The following is an 18,095-nucleotide window of genomic DNA, read 5'->3' on the forward strand; positions in this document are numbered from 1 at the left end:
GTAGGAGGGGGCGATTCACAATCATGACCTCCACAACAGTCCATAAACCCGCCTAAACAGTCTAACCTGAGCAGTCTAGGACCTCCTATGAGTGTTTAGTAACATCACTTAGTAACATCAGTTAGGCATGAGACACCTTTCCAAATTGGAAATTAGGGCAGCATCTTAGCCCATTGGATAGAAACCGGGCCTGGATTCTACTCCTGGCTCCTCCACTTTTCTGCTGGGTGACTTTAAGCAGGTCACTTCACTTCTTTGGGCCTCAGTTACCTTGCCTCTAAAATAAGGATTAAGACTGTGAGACTCAGGTGGGACATGGACTGTGAACTGCGCCTGGCACATAGTAAGCATTTAACAAATACCACAAAAAAAAAGAAAAAAATAAAAAGTTTCTTATGGTGTTTTCTTACGTCTTCAGGCATGAACCTCAAAAACCTGAATTTCTTCCCTAATTTTACCTTTTCCAAAAAGAATAATACACTCTTCCACAGTTGCAATCTGTGGCAGAGGAATTTTATTTCAAACACTTTCTAACATTATTGAGATTTGGTAGACCAGCTCTTAGTTTGTACAAATGGCAAACCTTTAAGGAGTATCTGCAAAATCTAATAGAGTTATGAACATATTCTCACTTGCCTTATGCAAGAATAACACTTACAAATGAGTTATAACTTTGCTCTATATCTGCATTATTAGTTCGGTGGTGCTTATTACAGGAAAAGAATTGGAAGAAACCTTAGTGCGTATTTTTAGCTACAGCCGTTATTTAGCAACCTCAGTGATTTGGCATTTATCTAACGGCAGCCCATCTTACCAGTATAATATTAGCTTCCATGCAGTTTAAGGTCACACCTGTACGACCAGCAACAAATTTCAAACTAAGAGAAGTTCAAGTGCAAAACACAGAATTTTCCACTGTTAGATTTAATTTAACCACACTAAATTCTAAAAACCCTGCCTTAGGTGTTGGGTCTTAAAGGCCTCAGAAAAACAAAATCTCAGAGTATTCTCTAGAGCACTCAAGTATATAATTAGTTTTAAATCTCTCAATCAGTATTATTTACAATTCATTTCACAACATCTTGCACATGGAAAGAATTGTGTTAAAATTAAATGGCCTTGTGACCAACTTCATGAAATGGGAATAGAGGAACATTTTTCAGTGGAACATATTTCCACCTATCTTTCAGTAGCTTCTTCAGAAGAAAATAGATATTTTAGCATTATTTGCTTTAATTACCGAGGTTAATAAAAATAATAATAAAAATTCTGGTATTTGTGAAGTGCTTACTATGTGCCAAGCACTGTTCTAAGCACTGGGGTAGATACAAGGTAATCAAGTTGGACAGAGCCCTTCATTCATTCATTCATTCATTCAATCGTATTTATTGAGCACTTACTGTGTGCAGAGCACTGTACTAAGCGCTTGGGAAGTACAAGTTGGCAACATACAGAGATGGTCCCTGCCCAACAGCAGGCTCAAAGTCTTCACAGTTATAATCCCCATTTTACAGAGGAGGTAACCGAGGCACAGAAAAGTTGCCCAAGGTCACACAACAGACAAGTGGTGCAATCAGGATTAGAATCCACATCCTCTGATTCCCAACCCTGGGCTCCTACCACTAGACTGTGCTGCTTCTAGGTGAAATTTGGCAAATTGAATGATTAAGTTCAGTTTTAAGTGTCCGATTTTGAGGCCCAAGAAGTCAAAGCACAGAGAGAGAGAGAGAGAAGGGATGCTCTGCCCAGAGATCCTCAGAGCCTCTGAGGTGGATACACTTAGAAAGAGTTCAGGTTCTCTGGTGTTCAGCCTTGAAGTTTTTAAAGCAATCTTGATTCTGCAACCCCTAGAAGGGGTTTCTAACTGCTCACTTGAAAAAATATCTCCCTTGAGAGAGTATTTAATCAATCAATCAATTGCATTTATTGAGCGCTTACTGTGTGCAGAGTACTGTACTAAGTGCTTGGGAAGTACAAGTTGGCAACATATAGAGACAGTCCCTACCCAACAGTGGGCTCACAGTCTAAAAAGGGGAGACAGAGAACAAAACCAAACATACTAACAAAATAAAATAAATAGAATAGATATGTACAAGTAAAATAAATAAAGTAATAAATATGTACAAACATATATACATATATAAAGGTGCTGTGGGGAAGGGAAGGAGGTAAGATGAGGGGGATGGAAAGGGGGAGGAGAGGAAGGAAGGGGATTAGTCTGGGAAGGCCTCCTGGAGGAGGTGAGCTCTCAGTAGGGCCTTGAAGGGAGGAAGAGAGCTAGCACTTACTGTGTGTGAAGCACTCTGCTAAGTGCTGGAATAAATACAACACAACCACATCAGAAACAAGCCCTGTCCCATCCAGGGCTCACAGGGAGTAGAACACATAGTGAATTTCCATTTCACAGAAGAGGAAACCAATAAGCAAGTGATTTACCCAAAGTCACCCACAGGAAAGTGGAGGACTGATTTTAGAACCCCACTCTCCTGACTTCCAGTTCTACACCATCCTAGCAGAGTTTCCTTTAGTCCCTTTTAAAGAGTGGCAGAAAGAACTCTGCCTTCTATTCTCCATCTACACCTACTCCCTTAGAGAATTCAGTCGCTTCCATGGCTTCAAATACTATCTCTATGTGGATGATCCCCAAATTTACCTCTCCAGTTCTGAAACTTCTCCTACTCTGCAGCCTTACATTTCTTTTCTTCAGGACAACTTTACCTGGATATCACCCTGAAACCTCAAACTTACCATGTCCAAAACAGAACTCATCTTTCCACCCAAACCCTGTCCTCCCCTTGACTTTACTACCGTCGTAGACAGCACTACGATTCTTCCTGTCTCACAAGCCCCTACCCTTGGCATTATCTTCAGCTCATCAATCAGTCAATAGTACTTAAGTGCTTACTATTTGTAGAGCCCTGTGCTAGGTGCTTAGGGGAGTACAATACAACAGAGTTGGCAGACACAAAGAATTTACGGTATATAGGGAGGAGTCAAACATTAATATAAATGAATAATTTATAATATACAGTTTAAAGATAAAAATTATGGTATTTGTTAGGCGCTTAGTATGTGCCAAGCACTGTTCTAAACGCTGAGCGTTGTTCTAAGCGCTGATATGTACATAAGTGCGGTGGGCTTGAGGGTGTGGCAAATATCATTCAATCGTATTCATTGAGCGCTTACTGTGTGCAGAGCACTGTACTAAGCGCTTGAGCACTGTACTAAGCGCTTGAACAGATGCTCAAATATCACAGAGCCAAATGCACAGATGAAGCATAAGGGAGAGGGAGCCACAGAAATAAGGACTTAATCGAGAAAGGCCTCTTGGAGATGGGACTTTAATAATCCTTTGAAGGCGGGGAGAGGGGAGGTCTGCCAGACATATATGTATGGGGAGGAAGTTCCAGGCCAGGTGGAGGATGTGGGAAAGGGGTCAGTGGTGAGATAGAGGAGAACGAGGCATGGTAAGTTATTGGGGGCCAGAGGAGCCAAGTGTGTAGACTGGGCTTTAGTATGAGATTAGTCAGGTGTGGTAAGGAGAGGGGTGTGTGTGTGTGTGTGTGTGTGTGAGAGGACTGAGTTCTTTAAAGCCAATGGTAAGGAGTTTCTCTTTGATGTGAAGGTGGATGGGCAACCATTAGCGGTTCTTGAAGAGTGGGGAGATGTGGACTGACCTTTCTTATTTTCAGAAAAATAACCCATGCGGCAGAGTTAAGTATGGACTGGAGTGGGGAGAGACAGGAGGCCGGAAGATCAATGAGGAGGCAGATGCAGTATAGTCAAGGCGGGATAGGATAAGTGCTTGGATCAGTATCGTAGCAGTTTGAATGGAGAAGAAAGGGTAGATTTTAGCAATGTACTGAAGATAAAACTGACAGGATTTAGTGACAGATTGAATACGTGGGTGGAATGAGAGAGATAAGTCGAGGACAACACCAAGGTGAGATAGGGAGCATAGCAGTACTGTCTAAAGTGATGGGGGAAAACAGGGTGGTAAGATAAGAACTCATCTCTTTCATTCAGCCCACACATTCAGTGTCACAAAATCCTGTTGATTCTACCTTCATACCTCTAAAATCTGCCTTTTCCTCTCTATCAAATTCATTCTGGGCAGGGATTGTGTCTGTTATACTGCACTCTCCCCAATGCTTGGTACAGTGCTCTGCAAACAGTAAGAACTCAGATTGATCCAGACTGCTGGCATACTGATCTGAGCACTCCTCATTTCTTGCCTTGACTACTTTACCAGTGTCTTCTCTGACATCCTTGTATCCTTTCTTTCCCCTTCTAGGGCATACTTCACTCTGCCGCCCAGATAATTTTCCTGAAAAAACATTCAGTCCAAATCTCCCCACCCGCCTGAAATCCTCCAATGGTTGCCCATCCACCTCTGCATCAAACAGAAACTCCTAACCATCGGCCTTAAGGCAGTCAGCGCTCACAGTCCTACCTAATGTCGCTGGTTTCCTACTAAAACCTAACCTGCAGGCTCTGCTCCTCTAAAACCAAGCTACTCACTGTAATGTAATCTCATCTTACCTGCCACTGACGCTTTGTCCTCATCCTCCCTTGGGGCTGGGAAATCCCAACCCCTGCAGATATCACAGTCCACCACTTTTTCCACCTTCAAAACCCTTCTGTAATTACATCTCCTCCATCATGCCTTTCCAGATTAAGCACTTTATTTTCCCTATCTGCCCTCACCTCTGCTTGGACTGTGAACTTGGCTGTGTACTCCTTAAGCACTTTGAAACTCACACCAGCCCCACAACAACTATGCATATATCTGTCTACTAATTCCCTTCTATCTAATCTATTTTAATGTCTGCCTGCCTCTGGAGACTGTCAACTCCTTGTGAGCAGGGATCACACCTACGAAATCGAAGGTATTGTGCTTTTCCAAGCGCTTATCGCAGTGCTCTGTGCACAGGAAATCAAAATAAATGCCACTGTTTGCATTCATAGACCCAAGCCACCCAAAGACCAAAGATCATTCTTGGACTTGGGTTCCACATTTACAATCACATTAGGGACTTCTTTGCTTTCCAGTAACTTACCATCATCTTTTCAAAGAGATCCATGACTTCCTTTTCTGACAAATTCATACATCGTTCATCCATCAGTGGCTGAGCAACTGGAAATTCACTCATCGCAACTTGAGAGTCAATAGGGTGTTGAATAAGGGGTTTTTCTTTTTTCACGGCAGATTTTCTAAAACTTGTAATTCTGTCACGCTGCAAATAGGAAAAAAAATCATTAAAAATATCATGAACCACTACCACAAAGAGGATTGAAGGGTCAAATTAGTATTAACACAGACCATTAAAATACCACAAATGTTATTTTATTTGTTAAGCCAGCAAGCCCTAATCAGAGACTGTACTGTTTTGAAATAGCTTAGTATTTAACCAGCCATGTACACATGGTTCCAAAAATTACACTCTCTCTCAATGCCTAAGGATATCTCTGGACTGTTGGTCCTAAATTATTGATTTCTTCAGCTCTGCATAGGGATTAAGCCATTTGTAATAATTTTAGGATTATATACAGAAAGGTCCAACTGGTTTCTCTCTACACAATCAAGTGTAAGTTCCTTGTGGAGAAGGAACATATTGCTTCTTTTTTTCTTACTTCCCAAACACTTGATATAGTGGTTAGCCGTAGTGGGTGCTCAATCAGTGTGATTACTGCTATATTATCTCTAATTAAAAAAGGAAAATGATGGCAACGACTTGTCCAGGTCTGAACCTAAAATCTGGAATACTTCAGGGTAGACTGTAGACTCCTTATGGGGAGGGTATGTGTCTACAAACTCTGTTGTATAATACTATCCCAAGTGCTTAATATAGTGCTCTGCACACAGTAAGTGCTCAATAAATACCACTGAAGTATTACCTAAGGGATTAGAAGTTGGACAGGAATCTGGAAGTATCAATTACTAGTCTACTTCAGCCCTGCCAATCACCCAAAAGAATTGGAAGAATCAGAATAAAATGCTCTACAGCAATGTGGTAGAAATTTAAATCGGTATGGTGGCATTTTCCTGAGAACTTCAAAGCATTTTACTGAGACTATGAAAATATTGTTTTCAAGTACAATTTCTGGTAATTAGCTTGCACTTACACACAAAACAAGTTAATTGCCATAGTTATGTCCAAGTAGAACCATTCCATTTTAAATAGTTTGGGGAAAAGAAGAGGAAGACCACACAATTAGTAATGCACATAAAAGTGAATGTTATTCAGTTTCTGGTTTTCTTGTTAATAAGCAGCACATGCATAACTTCAGTTCATTGAAAAAAGAAAAAAAATTCCTTAAATATGAGAACAGGGCGATTAGGCTTCAAGGTCATGTCAGTAAAGTGTTCATTATGTGTAGAACTACACACTTCTCAGAAAGGCATTTAATCCCTTTCAAAAACGAAGCTCTGAAATTCTGATAGGATAGCAATTTTTCTTTTATTGTTTTTGAGACCATCTAAACCATACCTTCATACTATTTTATAAAGCCAAAGAACATCCTTATGAAAGTTGAGGCATTATGAAAGGTTACATCAGCTTATTTAGGGTTACAGGCACTTTATTTGAATTATTTACATACAGGGACATGGATAAGTAAGAAATGGGTCCTTAGATTTTTGGCATTGTTTTATATCTGACCGGGTTTCAATGCAAAGCTGTATTATATCAAATTGTTATTCAAAGAAAGTAACCCTCCATAAGCTGTACATTGTACCCAAAATATTGGTTTCACAATATATTTCACAGTTCTTGAAGCATTTGTGGACACGAAAGCATTCAAATATGCAAACAGAATGTCTATAATATGGTCTTTCCCCTTTTAATATTTCCCTTGTCTTTAATTTATTTTCGTGACGGCAGGTTTATTGTGGGAAGGGATCACATCTTGCAACTCTACTGCAGTGTACTCTCCCTAGCACTTAGTACAGTGCTCTGTACTCAATACATCTTCAATAAATCCCACAGATGGATTCTAATACTTAGTTTCCTTTGACAGCACAAATTTGTTTTCAACTGCACCATGCACAATCCTCTCAGACTTTAGGTAACTGTGCAAGTTCAAGGATAGTGTTGGTTGAGACAAAGGTGTGGGAAATTCAGAACATTTTCTTAAGAGGAAAATGAAATTAATCAACATAATCCTACTTGTTAAAGCACCAGCATAATCTCTTATATTTTTAAAGATATCGAGGTAGTTAATAAACTTCTAAAGAGAAACTGGCACTCTAACAGAGGTGGAAAAAAAGTGTTCCTAGGTTTAAGTTTTAATTGTTTTCCCTATTTTAAGAGCTACATTCTATAGTTAATAGTGGGAATTTGGGCAATAGCTTAGCTTGCTATATTGGGAGGGAGAGTAAAAATCAAGTTTGGAAGTTGAAACTCACTGAATTTTAGGTAAGGCACTTTCTCAATAAAGATCAAGAAAAGGGTTTTTTTTTTTAGAAACCTGCTTACATACATAAATGCTTTCATGTCCACAAACTTCAGAGAGAAAAGAGCATGCACTGTAGCTAGAACACAACATGCCCCTACAGTCACCTTACCATATCATCTGCCAAAGTTTTTATTTGAATGTTCTAGTAAAACCAAAGGGAAAAAAAAAGAAAAAAAAATTACCTATTGCTGACATTTAAAAATCAGATAATAAAAGAACTCGAGGACACAACTTTAAACATTTCGACACCACGATACGAAAGTTTGCAAATGTTACACCCAGTCTCTTTCCGAAGCACAAGCTGTACGTTCGTTCTGAAAAGAAAGATGGGCTACACTATCGCGAGAGGCCAAATGGATCCCCAGACAAATTTCATCCCTTCCCAGAGTTTCTCTGCACCGCCTTTCTTTCATGGGGGGAGTGGACTACAGCAAACGGTGATGTTGGACAGTTGTCATGAGCCCATAACAAATGTGAGAGTTCCCAGAAAGCTGTGTGGATAAATCCATGGTGGACAGTGGCTCCATGACGATCAAAACTTCCGGGAAGAGTAAACTTCAACTCAAAAACCCACACTTAACGGGGCTCCACAGTGGGAGTGGGTGGCGTTTGTTATTGGGTGCATGGAAAAAAAATTCCTCACCAATGGCTTTAAAGCAGTCCATCACCTCGCTCCCTCCTACCTCACCTCGCTATTCTCCTAATCCAACCCAGCCCAAACACTCCGCTTCTCTAATGCTAACCTTCTAACTGCTCCTTCAACTCCTCCAAAACGTCTTCCCTAAGCCTTTCTTTCCTCTTCTCCCACTCCCTTCTGTATCACCCTGACTTGCTCCCTTCATTTATCCCCCCCCCCACCCCGCTCCAGACCCATAGCACTTATATACGTATCTGTAATTTATGTATTTTTATTAATATCTGTCTCCCCTTTTAGGCTGTAAGCTCATTTTGGGTGGGAATGTATCTCTTTATTGTTATATTGCACTCTCCCATGTGTTTAGTACGGTGCTCTGCACACAGTAAGCACCCAATAAATATGACTGAATAAATGAAAGAAGGAATGAAAGTTAGGCTAATCCTAAAGAAGAGCTAAAGGCAGGCTAAAAAGGAGGCAATACCCAGATGCCAGGGAGCTTGTTTCATTTCCGTGAAGGAGGCCAGCAGGGTACTATCCAAAGGAGTGCAGGAAAAACTGTCACCAGCTTAGGCAAGTCTGATTTTTAGCTCATGGAAAGCTTTATTGTTACTAGTATCACTATTATTATTAATAATAATAACGGCATTTGTTAAGTGCTTACTATGTGTCAAACACTGTTTTAAGCATTGGGGAAGATACCAGGTAATCAGGTTGGACACAGTACCTGTCCCACATGGGACATAGTCTTAAACCCCATTTTACAGATGAGGGAACTGAGGCACAGAAGTTAAATGACTTGCCCCAGGTCACACAGCAGCCAAGTAGCAGATTCAGAATTAGAATCCATGACCTTCTGACTCCGAAGACTACGAAAAAGTGAACATAAGAGCCATGGTTACCTTGACTGGACTGTAAACTCCTGAAGGTCAGGAACTCTGTTTTCTACTCTAAGTGCTTGTATTCTACTCTAAGTGCTTAGTACAATGTTCTGCAATCAATCAATCAATCAATCGTATTTATTGAGCGCTTACTATGTGCAGAGCACTGTACTAAGCGCTTGGGAAGTACAAATTGGCATCACATAGAGACAGTCCCTACCCAACAGTGGGCTCACAGTCTCCCAGTAAGTGCTAGATAAAAACCACTGATTGAGGGAAAAAAAGATCTCTCAATTTAAATTTTTTAAAATTAAAAAAAGTACCTACCTGTGCTGTACTAAAAATCAGGCCCCAACTAAGCATTATTATACTAACTACAATTATTCCAGGAAGAATTTTCAAGCTGATTATCCTGTTTTCCATGAGTTCCATGGGTTCTAATTTTGAATCTGCTACTTGGCTGCTGTGTGAACTTGGGCAAGAAATTTAACTTCTGTGCCTCAGTTCCCTCATCTGTAAAATGGGGTTTAAGACTATGAGCTCCATGTGGGACAGGTACTGTGTCCAACCGATTACCTTGTATCTTCCCCAATGCTGTTTTCCAGATAGTCAATGCACTTTAAAACCCTTCATAAAGCCAGGTTCCTATTCTTCCAACCCTTAAATCTAAAACTGTGATTGATCACATATTTGATATTCAAAAAAGTAAGCTTATTTTTAAATGCAAATGAATTCAAAATAAAGAAGTGGGAGATTCCCAGCAAGTTCATGCCAAAAGAAGAAACTTGGCAAGTCTACCCATTTCTTGATACAGCAAAATTAGCTTCAATGTAGGCTTTCACCTGTAGAAAACATTTTGTGATAATAGAGGTAGTGATGTTTGTTAAGAATTTACTCTGCCAAGCATATACTAAGCCCTGGGGCGGATAACCAGGTCAGAAACAATCCTTGTCCCATTTGGGGCTCAAAGTCTAAGAGGAAAAACAGGTATTAAATCCCCATTTTCCAGATGAGGAAACAGGCACAAAGAAATTAAGTCACTTGTCCAAGGTCACACAGCAGGTAGTGGCAGAGCCGAGATTAGAACCCAACTGTAAAAATTAACAATGAAAAGTGAACTGCTGCAAGTACTTAGAAAGTCTGCAAAAATATTCTGCCAACGGACCTAAGTATATTACAACTGCCACAAATTCAAAATGTTATACTTCTGTAGACGGTAAACCTGGATGCAAACACTTAAACTGCCCAATTAAGTCTAAGATATGAGCGACTCAGTTATGACAATTGATTTTCACAATTTTAAATGTTTCTGAAGCCAATCTTTTGATGCACTTGTAAAAAGTTTTCACCTTGACCATTTCAGGAACACTGAGACACAAATGACATATTTAACATTGTTACTAGTCATATTCTTAGGACTGCCAACAAAGTGACATTAAAACTTGTAAAGTATTTAGCATTGTTAATAATGCACTCAAGGGAATGAAAGCACTAACCATGTGCCAGGCACTAAGTACTGCAGTAGAATACAAGCTCATCAGTTTGGACATAGTCCATGTCACACATGGAACGCACAATCTTAATCCCCATTTTACAGATTAGGTAACTGAGGCACAGAAAAGCAAAGTGACTTGCCCAAGGCCATATAGCAAAGAAGTGGCGGATTAAAACCCAGATCCTTCTGGCTCCCGGACTCGTGTTCTACCCACTGAATTGTGCTCTCGAGACTGTAAACTCCTTATGAGCAGGGAACATCTACCCCTTTGGCCTGGAATCCCTCCCTTTCCATAACCAACTCTCCCCAATTTCAAAACTTTATTGAAAGCACACCACCTCCAGGAGGCTTTCCCTGACTAAGTTATCATTCTCCTCTTCTCACAATCCCTTCTGTGTTGCCCTTGCACTAGAATTTGCACTCGTTATTCACCGTCGCTCAGGCCAGGAGCACTTCAGTACATATCCATAATTTAATTTATATCAATGTCTGTCTCCCCCTCTAGATTTAAGCTCAGTGTGGTCAAGGAACATGTCCACCAACTGTCGTATACTGTATTCATGCAGTCGCATTTATTGAGCACTCACTGTGTGCACAGCACTGTACTAAGTGCTTGGGAAGTACAAATTGGCAACATATGGAGACGGTGCCTACCCAACAACGGGCTCACAGTCTAGAAGGGGGAGACAGACAACAAAACAAAACATGTGGACAGGTGTCAATACCATCAGAATAAACAGAATTATAGCTATATACACATCATTAATGTAATAGAATAATAAATATGTACACAGTGCTGTGGGGAGGGGAAGAGGGTAGGGCAGAGGGAGGGAGGGCGGGTGATGGAAGGAGGAGGAGAGGAAAAGGGGGGGGCTCAGTCTGGGAAGGCTTCCTGGAGGAGGTGAGCTCTCAGTAGGGCTCTCCCAAGCGCTATACTCTCCCAAGTACAGTATACACTGTACTGTATCCTCCCAAGCACTTAGCACTGGGCTCTAGGGATTCTCAGAATCCAGTCATGCCCTCTGTCAGAATTCTGCATCAAATATGGAAGTTGCAGCTTATTTCATTTTTCTATTGACAATAATAATAAAAATAACAACCACTGGGATTTGTTAAGAGCTTACTATGTGCCAAGGTACATATTAAGCCCTGTTCTAAATTATAAGATAAGTCGAACACAGTCCATGTACCATAAGGGGCTCATCGTTTATGGGGAAGGGAGTAGAGGTATCTGATGTCCACTTTAACATGAGGAAAATGAAGTGCAGAGAAGTGACTTACCCAAGGCCACGATGCCTTAGAAGGGGAAATCAGAGCATTTCCCACTGGGCTGAAAGTCTGGGTTGCTTCTCTATCCTCAGAAAGAGGCCACGTCCAAAACAAAGTTGGTTTGATGAAAGATTGGCACCAATTTTGAGCCAGAAAAAGTGTTCTACCTCAGACACATTTCTAGTTCCCAGACCTTAGCACAATCATATTTAAAGACTGCCCTCCTACTTGTCAGCCAACCTAAACCGTGATTGCCTGGAATATAACTGAAGATTAGCTTTGCAAAAAGATTAGGGGGAAAAAAATTACTTGCCAAGGAAATTTCAGGAAGCTGACAGAAAAGAAAAAAGGCAACAGCCAGTAAATGATTCTATTTATAATAAAACTGAAGTACACCCTGTTCTTCCTGAGGGTTTTCATTCCATGCTTTGGCTAGAATGTTATTAGGGAATGTTCGTCCAATAACCCAAGTCTGTTTGGACCCCAAAAGGCACAGCATTAGAAGAAACACCATGGGCACATGTGAACAGAATCAGATCCCAGCGCTTAGAACAGTGCTTTGCACATAGTAAGCGCTTAATAAATGCTATTATTATTATTATTATTATTATTATTCCAGGGTACTGAGAAGCAGCATGGCTCAGTGGAAAGAGCCCGGGCTTTGAAGTCAGAGGTCATGGGTTCAAATCCTGTATCTGCCAATTGTCAGCTGTGTGACTTTGGGCAAGTGACAACTTCTCTAGGCCTCAGTTACCTCGTCTGTAAAATGGGGATTAAGACTGTGAACCCCACGTGGGACAACCTGATCACCTTGTATCCCCCCAGTGCTTAGAACAGTGCTTTGCACATAGTAAGCGCTTAACAAATACCATAATTATTATTATTATTACTACAGTTCAAGTTTTCCCTAAGTCTAAGTTCAGTGAGAACATCATCCCCACATTTTAGGAAGGATGGATGTACCTGGATTCCCTTGATCTACTGAAAAAGATTTATTAGGTGGAATCTTCTGGATTCATTCATTCAATCATATTTATTGAGCGCTTACTGTGTGCAGAGCAATGTTCTAAGCACTTAACTCCCGATTGACTCCCGACATCGCAAATGGTGCATTAAATTTGGTGCATTTAAATCTCCATCTCTCTGCTCTCTATCTCTCATCTCTCATCTTTCACCTCACTCTCACCTCTTTATCCCATCTTTCCTCTCTCTGTCTATCTCCATTTCGCTTCTCTCTTCTGTTTCATATGTTTTGTTGTCTGTCTCCCCCTTCTAGACTGTGAGCCCGTTGTTGGGTAGGGACCGTCTCTCTATGTTGCCAACTTGTACTTCCCAAGAGCTGAGTACAGTGCTCTGCACACAGGAAGCACTCAATAAATAAGACTGAATGAATGAAATTTGGTCTATCAGCCTACTTCTCCTGCAGGTGTTGCCATTACTTAGGCTGCCTTCTGGAAAAAAACTTAATAACCAGAACATTGGAGACAGAGGTCTGCCCGTGACACTAATCTCTCAGTTAACTCCAGTTCAGGCAGCAAAATTAGACACATTTGGGAAAGTGGAAAAATAAAAGGACAAAACACCAATATATATTTCAGTGGTTTTCCACAGAAAAACTTTTGTTTATTAATAAGGCATGGTTAAACAAGATTATAAGCTCTTTGTGGGCAGGGATCATGTCTACCAATCTACTATTATACTCTCCCAAGTGTTTAGTATGGAACTCTGCTCACAGTAAGTGTTCAATAAATACCACTGGAAACCTTCGATATCAAAAGTGTGTGATCCCTGCAGTTCAGTCCAGTCTCCCTAATTCATTCATTCAATCGTATTTATTGAGCGCTTACTGTGTGCAGAGCACTGTACTAAGTGCTTGGGAAGTACAAGTTGGCAACATAGAGAGACAGTCCCTACCCAACAACGGGCTCACAGTCTAGAAGGGGGAGACAGACAACAAAACATGTAGCCAGGTGAATGAAATACTTTTAAACGAACCCCCAAATCTTATGCTCCAGGGGATAACGCGTAACTTGCAGCTGAACAATAGCTATGGAATAGAAGTATTCCCATCCTAGCAAGACACTTGATTTAGTAAAAGTCATTCTTGATGTGCTCATTGTGGGACTGTCTGCCAACTGTGTTGCACTGTACTCTCCCAAGCACTTAGTGCGCAGTGCTCTGCATATAGTAAATGCTCAATGAACATCACGGATTAATCAACTGAAATATGGCAAACCAAGAGAATGGGAGGTGACCGACAAGAATTCCAATTTACTTAAAGCCAGAGCTCAAGGGTCAAGGCTATACTAGAAAGAGCCTTGTTGGCATCACACATGAGGCTAGCCAAAATGATTGTTTGCTAGGAAGAGTAGCAGAATATTTTTCTTGCTTGCCTATCCCAGAATGCTTTAAACAACCCTAATAGTGCTCACTGGGAAAACTAGCAGAAGACTGGAGAAGCTTTATGGCCTCGTGGTCAGGTCCTGGGTTCTAATCGCAGCTCTACTGGGTGACCTTGGGCAAGTCACTGCACTTCCTGTGCCTCAGTTCCTTCATCTGTAAAATGGGGATTAAGAATATGAACCCCATGTGGGATAGGGACTGTGTCCAACTTGATTAACTTGTATCCACCCCAGCGCTTAATACAGTGCCTGGCATATAGCAGGCGCTTAACATCTAGATACCAATTTAAAAAAAAAAAAAAAAAAAAGACGACTCCTGAAGAGGTCACACCATATAAACTGAATTCTTAAGCCTACTTTCTAGCCCCTCGGACACCAACACATGAACTCCTACTGGATGGAGACCTCCCCAACAAGGATAGGTATAGCATACCCTTGTGCGGTATGCGGTATTTATTTTACTTGTACATATCTATTCTATTTATTTTATTTTGTTAGTATGTTTGGTTTTGTTCTGTCTCCCCCTTTTAGACTGTGAGCCCACTGCTGGGTAGGGACTGTCTCTATATGTTGCCAACTTGTACTTCCCAAGCACTTAGTACAGTGCTCTGCACACAGTAAGCACTCAATAAATACAATTAATGATGATGATGATGACTGCTTTGAACTGAGAATTTCAGAAATGCTGGCTACTAGAGAAATCCTATTGAAAGTTGGACAACACTTCCATTACACGCACCAAAATGTGAATTGCTCATAGAATCAAAACCTCTGGTGAAACTTAAGTTAAGTTTAATTCACTAGTCATAGGTCTACGCTTGACTCAAAAATATTTGGTACTTTGAAGATACGTGCTTTCATTCACAGAGAAGATATGAATCTCTAACTTATATTAAGAGGTTTCAAACATGCACAAGGTAGTAACTAGATGCCATGGATTTTGTTACAGGGTATAAAGTTCTGGGAACTAACAAGTCTATTTTTGAAGTCACCCCCTGAAAAAAAGTACCCACTAAAACAATTTTGGTGAGTTTTTATTATGCCAATTTAATGCTAATGATAAGTACAATGCAGTTATATTAAACAGATAAATACACTGACCAAATATTTTCATTATAAAGAGCTACAGGAAATCAGTACAATTGCACATTAGAGGTGCAATCAAACTTCATTAAAGTTTATTTATGATCCACTACATTAAATATAACTTAGTACTGTATCATTACCCAAGTATTGTATAATTATACAAGGATTACTTTATAGTCTCCATCTCTTAAGAAAAAGAAAGATGTCTGATTTAGTTATAACCTCTAATGGAGAATTTCTGATTGGAATGCACGCTATTACCATAAGAAAATTAACTTAATTTTTTCAATCAGCCAGAAATTAACAAAAACAGCAAGATGTAAAAAATCAACTCTTTTATGGGTATTGTTTTGTAGTAATGTGATGTTTTAGAAACAGTTACAATTATGCTGGTACCATGAGCATTTGATGAATTACGCTTAATACAGAAAGACCATCTATAGTCCGCTCGATTCATGTCAAAGTCATAAAAATGATTTACATTAGCTGGTGCATGTTTTCTTCCTTTTTCAGAAATGAAATAATGCCAATCTCTGGCCTGAGATGGATCATTAAAAAGTAAATGCAGTATATAGCTGTAGTTTGAAGTCCAGTTTAGGCTTCTGAAACTCTAAGGATACTACAAAGCAAATTATGTCAAAAGTACAGTTGCCATGCCACCATGGTGCCAAGGCTCTGGCCCATGCCCTCTTCCTTAACTCCTTCCCTCTTCTCTGCCTTGAGGGATAATATCACCACGTGTTCTCTGCTGAACAGAAAGGGACTTCACATCCCTAGAAGGGGGCTACAACTCTCTGACTCAGAGAATCTGGGCATCTTTCAATTCATTGTACTGAGCACTTACTGTGTGCAGAGCACTGTACTAAACGCTTGGAAAGGAGAATTCAGCAACAAATAGAAACAATCCCTGCCCAACAACAGGCTCGCAGTCTAGAAGGGGGGAGACAGACTTCAAAACAAGTAAACAGGCATCAGTAGCATCAATATAAATAGAATTATAGCTACATACACATCATTAATAAAATAAATAGAATAACAAATATGTACATATTTAAACAAGTGCTGTGGGGTGGGGAGGGGGGTAGAGCAGGGGGAGTGAGTCAGGGCATTGGGAAAGAGGAGCAGAGGAGAAGCGGGGCTTCGTTGGGGAAGATCTCTGGGAAGAGGCTTTGAAGAGGGGAAGAGTGATGGTGTGTTAGACATAGAGGGAGAGGGAGTTCCAAGCTAGAATAATTATTATTATTATTATTATGGCATTTGTTAAGTGCTTACTATGTGCCAAGCACTGTTCTAAGCACTGGGGTAGATATGAGGTAATGAGGTTGTCCCATGTGGGGCTCACAGTCTTATTCCCCATTTTACAGATTAGTTAGCTGAGGCAATGAGAAGTTAAGTGGCTTGCCCAGGGTCACACAGCAGACAAGTGGCAGAGCTGGGATTAGAACCAACATGCTCTGATGTCCAAGTCCATGCTCTTTAGGGATCAGCTAAGAGACAGACAAGATTGAGGAACAGGGAGTAGGTTGGTGTTAGAGGAGTGATGTGATCATGATGGGTTGTAATAAGAAATCAGTGAGATAAGACAGGCATGGGCAAGGTGATTTATGGTTTTAAAATCAATGGGAGTAGGATAACTTGTTTAGAATGAAGAGCAGGAGCTGGGGTCAAGTGACAATAGAGAGTGGATGAATAGGAAGGAGAGAGAAGGTTGAGTGCCTGAAAACCTGTGGTTAGGAGCTTCTGCTTGATGGAGAGAAGAATGGGCAACCATTGGAGGATTTGGAGTGGGGAAGGGTGGAGAACGATGTTTTAGAAAAACGATCTGGACAGCAGCATGAGGTACAGACAAAAATCAAAACTCTTCAGAGTTTTTCACGTCAAAGAATAAGCTTCAGTGTAGTGGAAAAAGATAGACGAGTATTATATATTGCTTATAAAATGAGATACATAGATGATAGATAGGTCACAAAGTGTCAAATATGATGCTTATGCTTACAGGTTCAGCCCCTACTAAGTCTGTTTTCAATTATTTTTGCTCTAGGATTTCAGCATATGACAATACCAGTAATAACATTAATCGCTTATGATGTGCTAAGGACTGAGAAGAATACATGGCCACTACCTCATCATATAATGTCACTGGACAAGGAGTGTGTGTTGTGGGGGGGGGGGGGGGGGGAGTCCAACAGACAGAGAGAACAGACCCAACCCACAGAGGAAGCTTAAGAAGCTCAACAACAACAACAATAAACCCAAAACGAGCTCATGTCTCATCCCTTCACTGCTCTAGCCCACAATTCCCAAGCAAAATTGCCAATTCCCTTTGGAAATGTACATTTCTGCCACCTATTCCTCCTTCATGACTCCACTGGGGACAGGATTTCTCTCTGGCAGGGGTGCAGCAAGAAGAGCAGGCTGTCAGCCCCACACCTCCTCTTCCCCATGCATCCCAGGGGGAAAGGAGGCCTGGAGCTCTAGACTCAGAGCTCCTGGAATCAGAATTAGAGTAATTTATTTACCACCACATATGTGGCACTTGGGTACCTCTAGCTGAACATTCCTAGCCCATTTGTTCAGCTTTCCCATGAAAATATCTGGTAATAAAATGTGACAATCCACTTATACAATTTCCCACATAAAACAATGTCCATTCCTGCTTTCAAAGATACAACTCCACTATCTAAAATAATTGGGACTAAAGACTGTGGGTATAATCACAGATTATGATTCTACCTTCCCCTCAAATACACTCACATAATCTCAAAGAGCAAGGGATTTCAGCCACCAATTCCTTTTCCTACTGATACCATGCTTTATGGCTCTACTTTTCTGTTTGGCCTCTTCTGCTTGCAAAGTCCCTTTTTGGATTT

The 18,095-nt window shown here is 40.7% G+C and overlaps 1 protein-coding gene across 4 annotated transcripts in view; it reads right to left on the reverse strand.

Annotated features, from left to right (window-relative positions):
- DIAPH2 (diaphanous related formin 2) overlaps window positions 1-18,095 on the reverse strand; it is a 786,157-nt gene that overhangs the window by 730,879 nt on the left and 37,183 nt on the right. For 3 of the 4 annotated variants that reach the window (XM_038747818.1, XM_038747820.1, XM_038747819.1), the window contains exons 2-3: window positions 7,568-7,600; window positions 5,061-5,237 (exon numbers count right to left, since the gene is read on the reverse strand). In XM_038747818.1, coding sequence (XP_038603746.1) covers window positions 5,061-5,237; window positions 7,568-7,600 — 210 coding nt within the window. The remainder of the gene's footprint in view (window positions 1-5,060; window positions 5,238-7,567; window positions 7,601-18,095) is intronic. The other variant, XM_038747822.1, reaches the window with a different exon arrangement.

The sequence above is a fragment of the Tachyglossus aculeatus genome, chromosome 6, assembly GCF_015852505.1.
Source record: "Tachyglossus aculeatus isolate mTacAcu1 chromosome 6, mTacAcu1.pri, whole genome shotgun sequence".
Taxonomy (NCBI): Eukaryota; Metazoa; Chordata; class Mammalia; order Monotremata; family Tachyglossidae; genus Tachyglossus; species Tachyglossus aculeatus.